The 13,456-nt window shown below is 39.4% G+C and overlaps 1 protein-coding gene across 1 annotated transcript; it reads right to left on the bottom strand.

The window, feature by feature from the left end:
• Positions 1–133: 133 nt before the first annotated feature.
• On the bottom strand, positions 134–12,789 carry LOC145772560 (spondin-1-like). Its single transcript, XM_082584422.1, has 5 exons — positions 12,709–12,789; positions 7,270–7,587; positions 2,424–2,591; positions 1,568–1,735; positions 134–305 (listed from the first exon to the last, which is right to left on the bottom strand). The coding sequence occupies exons 1-5, from the start codon at positions 12,777–12,779 to the stop codon at positions 134–136; spliced, it is 897 nt and encodes a 298-aa protein (XP_082440548.1). The 5' UTR covers positions 12,780–12,789.
• Between the last annotated feature and the right edge of the window lie 667 nt (positions 12,790–13,456).

Here is a 13,456-nt window from a genome sequence, read left to right as displayed (position 1 = left end):
CATTTTTTCTAAAAACACTGTTTTATTCTTAATAACGAACTTGTAAAAGTTTGTGAAACAATGGAAATCTTTTCAACATTTAAAATGAAACTGTCAAGCACTAATTAAAATTAATTGATTAAATCAACTTTCATTACCTTTGTTCTTCAAAGCTCCCAACGCACTGTGCGCCATTGCACGATGCTTGCCTCGCAATTGTTCTAGTTCTTTTTTGCTTTCCACCACCGCAAGTTTTTGAACAATCCCTATAATTTCCCCAATCGTTCCAAACGCAATCAACAGCGCAGCACTTCGTGTTGCATTTTCTGTGATGATTAAATTGTGGATAAACAACATTTACGTTTGATAAAATTTTTCAAAAGACTTCATGCAAAAAATCTCATTCTGACATAACCTCTCAAACGAAATCGAGTGCATAGCCAAATGGTGAGAGCCCTGGTAATATTTGAAAGATCGTCTATTTGACACCGATCAATAGCATGTGGTAGTGTCTTTTTCAAATATTCAATGGCATACTTAACCCTATCTGTACTGACATGAGGCTTTATGTGCACTCCCCACTCTAGTAGTGAAATATTTCTCAGAAGGAAATATGCTAGAAATGTGAAATTTCTTGATATTTAGTTTTTATTCTTTGCAAAATTTCTAAACTTAAACTGGTCATTTTTCTACCTTCCTGCCCTTCACAATAAGCATTTCGTCTCAAGTGGTTAGACATTTTCGTGCAATGTTAATTACTGTATTTATTTGTTAGTGTTAGTGCAATATAAATGTTAGTGCAGTTACTTTGAAATGTAAAAACGCCTAAAAATGGCTTATATTTATGAGAAAAAATAATCTTTTGTTTAGTTTAACATTACTTTATGTTATTCACAAATTTCAATTCTGAAGGTATTTTCGGGAAATTAGAATAAAAACCGACTTTCTGACGTTTTTTCACCTCAAACAATTCATTTGAATAAATTTGTTGGACAAAAATTTAATTTCTATATGCACAATACACATGGCTATTATCTTGTAAAATATTTTGGCTCTGTGATTTTCATAGCTCCCGTTATTACCGATTAATTAGCACGAGGCTAACATAACCTGTGACGTGCTTTACGCGTACGAAAACAGCTTAAATTAAGATAGGGTTAAAGTGGACACAAAATTGTTTTCCTTGCCTTCATGTCCATTTATAAATCTTCAACTGGGCATAGGCTTGGATACGAAAACGATAAAAACAATTCACCTTTGGGGTGGCGATTTCAACAAACCACAATGATGTGTCGGTATATATTAATCTTACATTACACATTCAACATGAATAAAGTAACATTTCTGCGTTTCAAGAGGGGTGTTCGCCCCAATCCACCTCCCCCAGGAATCCACCACTGCGATGATCAGCCACGACCATTGACACAAATGAGTTCGTCATACGCCAATACATTTTTTTCTAAAAACACTATTTTATTCTTAAAAATGAATTTGTAAATGTTTGTGAAACAATGGAATTCTTTTCAACATTTAAAATAAAACTGTCAAGCACTAATCAAAATTAATTGATTAAATCAACTTTCATTACCTTTGTTCTTCAAAGCTCCCAACGCACTGTGCGCCATTGCACGATGCTTGCCTCGCAATTGTTCTAGTTCTTTTTTGATTTCCACCACCGCAAGTTTTCGAACAATCCCCATACTTTCCCCAATCGTTCCAAACGCAATCAACAGCGCAGCACTTGGTGTTGCATTTTCTGTGATGATTAAGTTATGGATAAACAACACTTATGTTACAGAAATGTTTCAAAAGACTTCATGCAAAAAATCTCATTTTGGTACAACCTCTCAAACGAAATCGACTGCATAGCCAAATGGTGAGAGCCCTGGTAATATTTGAAAAATGGTCTATTCGACACCGATCAATAGTATGTGTCTGTGTGTTTTTCAAAATATTCAATGGCGTGCTTAATTGCCCCTTGCCTTCGTGTCCCTTTAAAAATGTTCAACTGGGCGTAGGCTTGGATATAAAAACGATGAAAAACAAAGATTACTCTTTGTTTGAATAGTTTGAGCAAACTTTAGATGATCCAAGGGCGAATCCAACAAGTAACCTTAGGGGGGCGATATCAACAAAACACAATGATGTGTCGGTCTATATTAATCCTACATTACACATTCAACATGAATAAAGTAACTTTTCTGCGTTTCAAGAGGGGATGATCGCCCAATCCACCTCCCCCAGGAATCCACCACTGCGATGATCAGCCACGACCATTGACACAAATGAGTTCGTCATACGCCAATACATTTTTTCTAAAAACACTGTTTTATTCTTAAAAACGAACTTGTAAAAGTTTGTGAAACAAAAGAAATCTTTTCAACATTTAAAATAAAACAATCACGCACTAATTAAAATTAATTGATTAAATCAACTATCATTACCTTTGTTCTTCAAAGCTTCCAACGCACTGTGCGCCATTGCACGATGCTTGCCTCGCAATTTTTCTAGTTCTTTTTTGATTTCCACCACCGCAAGTTTTCGAACAATCCCCATACTTTCCCCAATTGTTCCAAACGCAATCAACAGCGCAGCACTTCGTGTTGCATTTTCTGTGATGATTAAATTGTGGATAAACAACATTTACGTTACAGAAATGTTTCAAAAGACTTCATGCAAAATCTCATTTTGACATTATCTCGCAAACGAAATCGACTGCAAAGCCAAATGGTGAGAGCCCTGGTAATATTTGAAAGATCGTCAGGGGCGCCGGAACGATTTTTGACTGGGGGGGCAAGATTACGAAAAAAGGGCACTTTTGTTTACTAAAAGGCCAATTTTTTTTCAAGTTTTAAGATAAGGCATAGCGATAATGCTAATCTATCAGCTGTATTGAGTAATGATAGCCTACAAGTGTCCGGTATGCAAAGAAGGGCATCATGCTATTTTATAATGATGTAACCTACTGTCAAGCCTTAAAGCAGCCTGCGGCCATGGCCGCTAAGTAGTGCTTGAATGAACCGCCGGTGCTACTTCCTCAATCGGCCAAGTTTGGCCGCCGGTCTCTCCTAGCCAATTATTTAATTTCGCAATACAATGATCGTGGATTAACTGTCGAAAACATGCAGTATCAAAGAGTGACGCAAAGTTAGGTCAGCGCGTCATAATCGCCACTGTTGCATTGTGTGGGGAATATTTGTTATTGATGGAATATCCATCTGCGATCGCCAGCGCTGTAAGTCTTGTTTGTAATTCCCGACGTTTATTTTAACAAAGTCTTAATCCGAATTGCTAATTTACATCGGCTGGCAATATTGTCGTTTTTATGTCGATTCGATGTTGTCGGACATTGAATCGTTGTTAAAAAGGAGAACAAAGTTAGTTGACATAAATGGGGAAAACATTTTTTGATCATATTTTGCAAAAATTATGCTTCTTTTAGTAATGTCTTTTAGTAATGTACATCATTGAAATAGCTAAAACCTTAATTGCTAAGGCAACAGGATCAGATGTCAGTAGATGTAACAGAAAAAATATTTCGCACTTGCTAGTGCATCGTCAGTTCTGATAAAGGGCAGTTAAAGCCTACAAGTAATGTTTTAATCATTGAAATACTTATTTTATTACCTTGCCGTCATCGTCAACACATGTCGAACGTTGTTTTTCGTTGCTAAAAAGAATTCTAGGGGAGTAGCGAACTTTATAAAATCAGCCACATTGGAGACACTCGTGCGAGTGTCGTTTGAATAGTACTGGATTACAATCCCGATAAAGCAGTTATTGCGTGGTGCAGCCAGGGGCGCCGGAACGATTTTTGACTGGGGGGGCAAGATTACGAAAAAAGAGCACTTTTGTTTACTAAAAGGCCAATTTTTTTTCAAGTTTTAAGATAAGATATAGCGATAATGCTAATCTATCAGCTCACTATGTGTTGAGTAATGATAGCATACAAGTGTCCGGTATGCAAAGAAGGGCATCATGCTATGTTATTATATGCTTGCCATACGTCCCGGTTTAGCCGGGACAGTCCCGATTTTAAGGCCTTGTCCAGTTGTCTCGCCCGGTTAACCAATTTGTTCCGGAGTTTTCAATTTGAGATTTGCAAAAAAAAATTCTTGAGCTAGTCATCTTAAACAATTCTTTCTCAAGTGGGTCTGCGGAAAATATCAACAAAATGTTTCAGAAGCAAATGATCAACATCGACTTCTTTTTCGATGAGCACATTTTGGTAAAGAAATAGATGTCTAAGAGTGAGAGGAAAGAATCATGGCAAAATGCAACGACATCTCTTGAACAAAAGTAAACTTTTAACAAAAACATAACCATTCCAAACTTTCAAAACCTTGTCGAGTTTGTATTTTGTTTGCCTGGGACATCAGCACCAGTTGAACAAATTTTTTCAATTATGAACAATATGTGGTCTGATGACAGAGGCCAAATGCTAGAACAGAATGTCAAAGCTCTCCTCACTTGCAAAATTAATGTTGATTTGACATGTAGTGAATTTTATGAAAAGATAAAATCTAACACTGTAGCCTACTTTCGAAAAAGGTACTTGGCACAGAAAAATATTATTAGGCCTGATTCATGTGCTCATAAATATTGTTAAGTTCCCTTGCTTTCGTTGGAGAAATAGGCTTAAATATATTGGTAATTTTCCCATATTAAATAATTATAGTTGCATTAAATTATTTTGTATTAGGCCTACATTAAGATTATTTGCAGTTTTATATGCGTCCCGGATTTGCATTTCTAAAAAATGGCAAGCCTATGTTATAATGATGTAACCTACTGTCAAGCCTTAAAGCAGCCTGCGGCCATGGCCGCTAAGTAGTGCTTGAATGACCGCCGGTGCTACCTCCTCAATCGGCCAAGTTTGGCCGCCAGTCTCTTCTAGCCAATTATTTAATTTCGCAATAGAATGATCGTGGATTAACTGTCGAAAATATGTAGTGTCAAAGAGTGACGCAAAATTAGATCAGCGCGTCATAATCGCCACTGTTGCATTGTGCGGGAATATTTGTTATTGCTGGAATATATCCATCTGCGATCAGCCGATCAACAGCGCTGTAAGTCTTGTTTGTAATTCCCGATGTATATTTGAATAAAGTCTTATTCGAAAGTGCTAATTTACATCGGCTGGCAATATTGTCATTTTTATGTCGAATCGATGTTGTCGGACATTGAATCGTTGTTAAAAAGGAGAACTAGGTTAGTTGACATCCAAGGGGAAAACATTTTATCATCCTATTTTGCAAAAATTATGCTTCTTTTAGTAATGTCCTTCACATCATTGAAATACTTATTTTATTACCTTGCCGTCATTGTCAACACATGTCGAACGTTGCTTTTCGTTGCTAAAAATAATTCTAGATGAGTGGCGAACTTCTTTAAAATCAGCCACATTGGAGACACTCGTGCGAGTGTCGTTAGATGGTCTCGCAGTACTGGATTACAATCCCGATGAAGCAGTTATTGCGTGGTGCAACGATTCTATTGTAGGACGTCGCCCAGACCCAGACTTCAACAACGCTAAGTGATGATTTTAGCATTGTTGCAAGTTTAATTCTATTTACTTGTGCTATCGTTATTTTGTATTTTGGCCTCCAAGCACGCAGATTTGGCCGCCGAGAAGGAGCTCCCGGTAGGCCACGATGGCTGCCAAAAAAACAACGAGTTTTAAGGCGAAAAGCAGAAATTGTTATATTGTAGAATGTGCAGTAGCTTACATGACTTTAAAAGGGCACCATTGCCCCCCCTGCCCCCCCATCTGCAGAAAAATTGAGGGCAGGGGGGGCATTCGCCCCCCTGCCCCCCCGCTTCCGGCGCCCCTGGGTGCAGCGATTCTATTGTGGGACGTCGCCCAGGCCCAGACTTCAACAACGCTAAGTGATCATTTTAGCATTGTTGCAAGTTTAATTCTATTTACTTGTGCTATCGTTATTTTTATTTTGTATTTTGGCCTCCAAGCACGCAGATTTGGCCGCTAAGAAGGAGCTCCCGGTAGGCCACGATGGCTGCCGAAAAAAAACGACTTTTAAGGCCTGTAGGCCTACTGGGGTGCAAAATTTTGTGCCGTAAATATTATTTTGAGGCAAAAATGAAAGATTATAACTAGGCTAAAAGCGAATAGCAGAAATTGTTATATTGCAAAATGTGCAGTAGCTTACATGACTTTAAAAGGGCACCATTGCCCCCCCTGCCCCTCCATCTGCAGAAAATTTGAGGGCAGGGGGGCATCCGCCCCCCTGCCTCCCCGCTTCCGGCGCCCCTGAAGATCGTCTATTCTATTCGACACCGATCAATAGCATGTGTATGTGTCTTTTTCAATTATTCAATGGCATGCTTAAAGTGAACACGAAATTGGTTTCCTTGCCTTCATGTCCATGTATAAATCTTCAACTCGAACGAATACCATTCGTTTCAATCACAATACCCACAAGGCAGTAGCCTACTGGGTATTGCAAGCACTGTATAGACAAATACGAAAAGTGTTTTTCATATGTTACAGTATATGACTTATTTAGAAAGTATTGGTTCAATTGATGTTCTACAACAAAGCAGAAAATGATATGCAATAATTGAATGGTATGTGCTACTGACGTACTGTTGGAACAGAAGCCTCACATCAACTTAGCAGGTGTCAAAAGATTAGGTATGTTAGGCTACATAAAGATGCAATCATATCCATTATTTTTGTGACAACATTTTAACACTCGCTCATGAAAAATCTTTAAAAAGACTCATAAACAAGTGTCAATTTTAATGCCACCAGTTTTTCGTTTCTATATTCACAAATTATGCAAAATTGAATTTCACGTTTTTTTACATTATTTGTAAATATCTAACCTCAAGCTACAGAGACAAGAGAACATAAAAACAAAACTGTTTCATTGTTTATGAGTCAAAATGATTCATTCGTATGTTCAACATGGACAATCGAAAGCCTGGATTTAAGAACTAGTCACACTTTTGATGTTTTGAGTTGATGTTAAAATGACGTAGAATATCGGCGGCTCGCTCTAATAGACTGCAAGGCTGCAGCCTACCCTCGTGGAACTGGTGAATGTAAAGTGTAATGTAAATCAATGTAAAACATTTCTGCAGCCTATTGCAGCCTATCCATTAAAACTAGCCACAAGCCGCCACTGACGTAGAGTAGTATATAATTGTCAATCCAACGGTCAAACCGTCATCTTGGTCTTCTGCACTTCAGTCTCTTCTTACTCAAAAAGTCTGTTTAGTGAGAAGTACTTTTTATTTCAAATCTTCTGTTGACTGTACACTTACTTTATTTCATTAGTCGGTCCGGTACATGGCAAGCCTCCACAAAATTCTTTAACCAATGTACTTCTTGATCGAATTTTCGTTCCTCCACCACAAGATACTGGACACTCGTCATCCCAAAGACTCCACTCAGACCACACACAGTCTCGAACACAGCAATGTGTATTGCAAGTCCTGGGGCCAGGCAAATTGCACCTTCCACATGGCCCAGCAGGACTGACAACTTTCGGTATATTTACACCTCCTCCGCAGGACCGTGTGCAAGGTTTATAAATCCAACTGCAGTTATGTTGGGGGCAATATCTTCTTCTTCTTCTTCTCCTGAATGAAACTGATATTAGAATACTTTACAGATTTTAATTGAATATAAGAAAGTTTAAGGAGTCTAGTTTTTTCGTTTTTTATAAACGTCCTAAAAATCACTAAGATACGAATTAGTTTCACTGCCTGATTACTTGTACTTGTGGGCCGATTTTTACGTGCGCAAAATCTTCCAAGGTCTATGTTGGCTCGCAATGAGTATTAAACTTATTTCAACTAGTTATTGTAACGTTTGACGTTGTTAAAGTTAAATGAAGACAAATGTTTTACAATCATGCAAGAATACAACGCAGTTTTTTTCTTGCTGGTGGTGTATTGTGTATAAAATTATAGCTACAGCATAAACTTGGCAATAAAGAATTATTTTTTACACCGTTTTGAAAGGATTTCTTATGGCGCAATAATAGAGTCTCCTACAAGGCAGTAGTGATGAACTGATCAAGCGACAACTGAGCAAGTGACAACTGAGCTAGCAACATTTCAGCAAGTGACTGAAGTTAGTAACTTAAATGATGAAACTGATTAAGTAAAAACTGTGCAAGCCGAACTTTGGAATGTCACAAGTCAGCAAAATGAGTTTGACAAGCAATGACCAAGCAAGTCCGACGTGAGCACGTAAATATTATTTGCTGACTTGGCAGTAGCTGAAATGTACTTGCTGAGCTCAAGCACTTGGTGAGTTGTCGCATGCGAGTGGTCCGACCACCGCAATTATAGGACTACTAGAAGCGAAGCATTTAAAAAGTATTAAGTCTTTTTTCCATGAGTAATTTTATTTATTATGTATGGTAGGCCTAATTTTCGTCGGTCTAAAGCTTCAGTTTGTTCAGCTTTATAGATAATCTGGCACTGATTAGTTTAGAAAGTGATGATACATATAAGAGTTCCTTCGTGGTAGGCTATATAACTTAAACATAAAGAGTAGAAAGTTACTCATAGCTTGAAGATGCAAGTTTTCGTCTGACTTTCTCCAGGAGCTATCGTCAGAATAAAATAAACCGAGTATCATGAAGTATTCATAGGAAGAAGAAGAAGAAGAAGAAGAAGAAGAAGAAGAAGAAGAAGAAGAAGAAGAAGAAGAAGAGAATTTGGCTAATCAGAGCAATTCAAATTAACGAAAGTCGTTTTTAACTACCGCGTATTCTTGGATATAGTGTGATTTTCTTAGAAGTGTCTCAATTAGGTGTCCGAGGATCTCACTGGAACCGGGCTCCAATTATAGGCGGGTCAATATAAGGTTTGACCCCAAAAAAATTTATACAAAATGTTTTTTTGTTCCAAGTGTATGATTAGGTTGTACTATACCCCAGAAAAAAAAGTCTACAAAAATCTGACCCCGGGAAAGTGGTCAATTTACATAATTTGAAAATGGTGACCCCCCAAATTTTTCAATGTACACAGATTTTTTTAGTTCAATTAACACACTATAAATGTATTATACACATATAAACATGGTATCTATGCACCAAATGAACATATCAGAAACCGTCTGTGATGTCATTATGATGTCATGGAAGACATAGGCGTCGATATTTTAAAATTTAAGAAAAAATCTGAGGGGGCAAGATGATAAAAAGTGTGAAATATGTACCCAAATTTGAACAGTTCCATAAAATTACACTGTCAAAGCTACAAAAAAGAACAGAAAAGCAGGGTGGCTGCCCCCCCAAACAATTTCTACTGGGGGGCACGCCCCCCAGCCTCCCGGGAATCGACGCCTATGATGGAAGAGTATATGCACTAAACGTCAAAGAATGTCAGAGATGAAGTACCATTTTTCAAGTTATGATTGTTACATACTAGTAGTCGTCACAGTTATCATCGGTACTGTCTGTGTCGTCTTGATCCAATGGAAGGACATTGTTTGGGTTTTCACAGGACACAAGTTGGCATTGTCCACAAGCAGAGGTACACGGAAATCCGTACGTCCTACATGTACATCGCCGTGTTGTGCAAGCGATCGTGCAATTACAATGCACAATCTTTAACAGATTGTCCGGTGCAGGGTTTTTCAGAGTCGTTACTGGTGCGAATTGTTTGTCCTCAATCTTCCAACCCCAGCCACTAGGGTCCAAATTGCTTTCTAGTCCTAACCATATCATTATTTGATAGTAAGCACGTAGGAAATGGAATATTGTAGAAGATGCAGTTGGTGGGAGTCGGACTGGCGCAACGAAGGATGACACTGAAACTACTTTCTTTTTCAACACAGAATGTCGCAAAGATGCCAGCGAATCGCTTTGCTTTCCAGCATAGAGTAGAGCCATTGACTGTTTGCCATACTCTTCAATTGCATCCACCCTCTGGCCAGGTTGTGTAAATGCAAGTGCCAAGGATTCTAGCTCTTTGTCGCCTTTGGTGGTTTTCTGAAAGAGTGTTCTGTTTCCTATTCCGAAGATTCGTGAGGTGGTATCGCATCCTGTAAACGCATGGATGAAGAGTAACTGAGAACATAGCTGTTGTCCGAGACATTCCTTTAGGGTATTAATATTGTACACCCTCTGATCTTTTGACCTCTTGTGCGAACGAAAATACATTGTCTTCTTCCGACTGTCCATATGATAGAGGAGAAGGATCAAGAGATCTGTGTCTTCTCCAACCAGGGTTGTAGTGTGGTATTCAGAAGCTGCAATAGCTGCCTGAACAATATCATAGTCGGCATCTCCTTCAGCGTTTATAGCTGTGGGGCCTTTCTCTCGCAGTTTGTTGCTTATCATATTGATCAGGCCTTGCTTATTGCAGCCCTGTGACAGGAATTCCTTCTTGTTTCCAGTGAAGACTGTTGCTGGAGTGAAGCTAACTTTTGGATGATTTTTCTGCTGACTGCGTTGGTGGGTGCAGTCCTTCACTGATGGTTGATCACGATAACCGTCATAACGACTGTCGCCATCCCGTAATTGCGTAGGGTAAAGTCGACATAGCCATCCGCAATGGCACCGTAGGTGCCTCCCTTCGTCCATTGTACGCGATGCATGAGGAACCACCATCAAGGACATACTTCTCGGTCTGTGGTACTTCGTTGGTAACAGCCTCATCAGATAGGCTGCTTGCGTACTCATCGATTGCTTTAGCAAGCTGTGTTTTCTCTGGCTTCCTCATAATGTTGCTTGTCTCAAACAGGGCAGGTGGGAATGGGCTCAGTTCGTCTTCTAGAACCTCCTCTAGAGAAAAGTCACCTGCATTCGATATGACCAAAAATCTCTGAAAAAGTAGGGCGGGATCGATGGATCTATCTTGAGAAACTTTGATGCAACATGAAGCACGTAAAGTTTTCACTTTGTCTTTCTGTTTACTTGCATATGTAAAAACTGGCTGACCCTCCATTTTTTCTAAGATTTTCCTCCCGACTGTTCGATAGTCATCAACATTTACGCCATCTTTTGCAATCACTCCAGTGATGATGTTCCTCAGCGTTGGATCCGCACAAAATGGACTGAATGATTGGAGCTTTTCTTTGATTTTCGCAAGGTCGGCCTGATCTCTCTTCATCCTTGCCCCACTCATTTCCTTATGCTGTGCACTCGTTGTAAATGCACGCTTGTTGAAGTCGGATTGAAGTCCTCCATCGCATGATTGTATTCTGAACAAGCTGGTGAGGATAACACCCACAAGGCTCGCTGCTCCTCGTTCATTCCACTACCCCTTGTCAAGCCACCGGTTGTCTTTAGCGATCTCATCAATGTCTGTTCAATTACAAGGTCCGAACCAAGGCCAGCACAGACTTTGTCGGTTCGCCTGATGACATGTAATCCAAATTTCTTGAAGACAGCAGGGTCCTTCATTTTAAGGTTTTGCATGTTTTGCAAGTACAAGTATGCTGATTTCAAGTAGTTGTGCTGTTGTGGTGCCCTGCAGCAGCAAATATTGGTAAGCACTCGGCAACAGCAATAAGATGTCTATCCCAGGAACCAATTCGATCTGCCATCAGCAGCATTCGTGTACATTTGACCATGTTCATGTAACAAATCCAAAGCTTACTTGTCCTGAATTTATCAGACAAGCCAAGTTTCTTCTTGTCAAGTGCTTGCTGAAGTTTAGCTTTTGTCTCCGAAGTAGCTACTGTTTTCAATGTGGTCTTTCCTTCTATCAACAAGGTGTACATGTCCTCACACGACTTCACTGAACCAGCTAACTCGGGATCACTATCCATCATTTCAGAGACCAGCATCCCATTCAAGCATTTTTCTATCAAGAGGTGGCCCCGCAAAGCTCTCTGTACAGCTTTGCCATCCATCATATGCTTTACTGCATTGTCCCCATAAACAGTTTCGAGAATGTCCATCAGACCTGACCCTTGTGGACAATGCCAACTTGTGTCCTGTGAAAACCCAAACAATGTCTTTCCATTGGATCAAGACGACACAGACAGTACCGATGATAACTGTGACGACTACTAGTATGTAACAATCATAACTTGAAAAATGGTACTTCATCTCTGACATTTTCTGACGTTTAGTGCATATACTCTTCCATCATAGGCGTCGATTCCCGGGAGGCAGGGGGGTGCGCCCCCCAGTAGAAATTGTTTGGGGGGGCAGCCACATTGCTTTTCTGTTCTTTTTTGTAGCTTTGACAGTGTAATTTTATGGAACTGTTCAAATTTGGGTACATATTTCACACTTTTTATCATCTTGCCCCCTCAGATTTTTTCTTAAATTTTAAAATATCGACGCCTATGTCTTCCATGACATCACAGACGGTTTCTGATATGTTCATTTGGTGCATAGATACCATGTTTATATGTGTATAATACATTTATAGTGTGTTAATTGAACTAAAAAAAATTTTGTGTACATTGAAAAAGTTGGGGGTCACCATTTTCAAATTATGTAAATTGACTTCTTTCCCGGGGTCAGATTTTTGTAGACTTTTTTTCTGGGGTATAGTAGCCTACAATCTAATCATACACTTGGAACAAAAAAACCTTTTGTATAAATTTTTTTGGGGTTGCCCCCATATTTTTCATATATTGACCCGCCTATTATTCTCTCAGCGCCACTACGCACTCCACTGTACTTAAATTAAATCTACCATTGACCTTAAATGATATAGATTATAAAACGTCTTATCCTGCTTGTAGAAGTGAAATATCTTCTTTTACTGTTACAATGAAGATCTTACCATCCTGAACTTGGTCGAAAAACAGTTGAAACGAGCAAGATGACGAAAAACCAAGTTTTGTTAACCTTCATTTCAACATTTATTTTCTCTAAAAAAAAAATACAAATGTAAACTGCTGCGTAATTTTCAGCAACTAAACTCTAAATGTTATATTACCGTACTGTAAAGTTCATTTTCAAACAATAAACTTCCTAGTTTTTCAGCCAAGTGAAACAAGGTTGCTACTGTCCTATTTGTTTGAAACCGCCTGAGAAAAATTTAAAGCTTCTTCTGTCTCCACTCATGCGGCGTGGTCTAGTGGTAAGAATGTCAGATCGATGGCCTACCAACAAGGGCGTCGGTTCGGCACCAATTAAGAGCACTCAGCTCAGTGGCGTAGCTAGTGGGGCGGGGGCGCGTCTGGGGGCGTAACCGCCCCGGGCGGCACGTCTGGGGGCGGCGCTTTCAGACTACGATTTTTGATTTTGATTATAATCTGATAAAAAAACGCATTTCATTTTCACATGCTTTTTCTTGAAGGGGCGGCAAAATCTGAATCCGCCCCGAGCGGTACATTCCGGTACATTCCCTAGCTACGCCACTGACTCAGCTGACTTTTAACAAGACGCTTAATGGTATCCTTGAACTTGGACACAAAGATTGGCTTTTCCGATTTCTATTTCATTCTAATCTTCCGACACTACACGCAAACTTGGGCACAATAGCAGTCGGATGAAACAAATAGCCTAGGGCCCAGGGTTGTCCAAAC

This window comes from Aplidium turbinatum, chromosome 6, assembly GCF_918807975.1.
Source record: "Aplidium turbinatum chromosome 6, kaAplTurb1.1, whole genome shotgun sequence".
NCBI lineage: Eukaryota > Metazoa > Chordata > Ascidiacea > Aplousobranchia > Polyclinidae > Aplidium > Aplidium turbinatum.
This window is presented reverse-complemented; position numbering and strand designations above follow the sequence as displayed.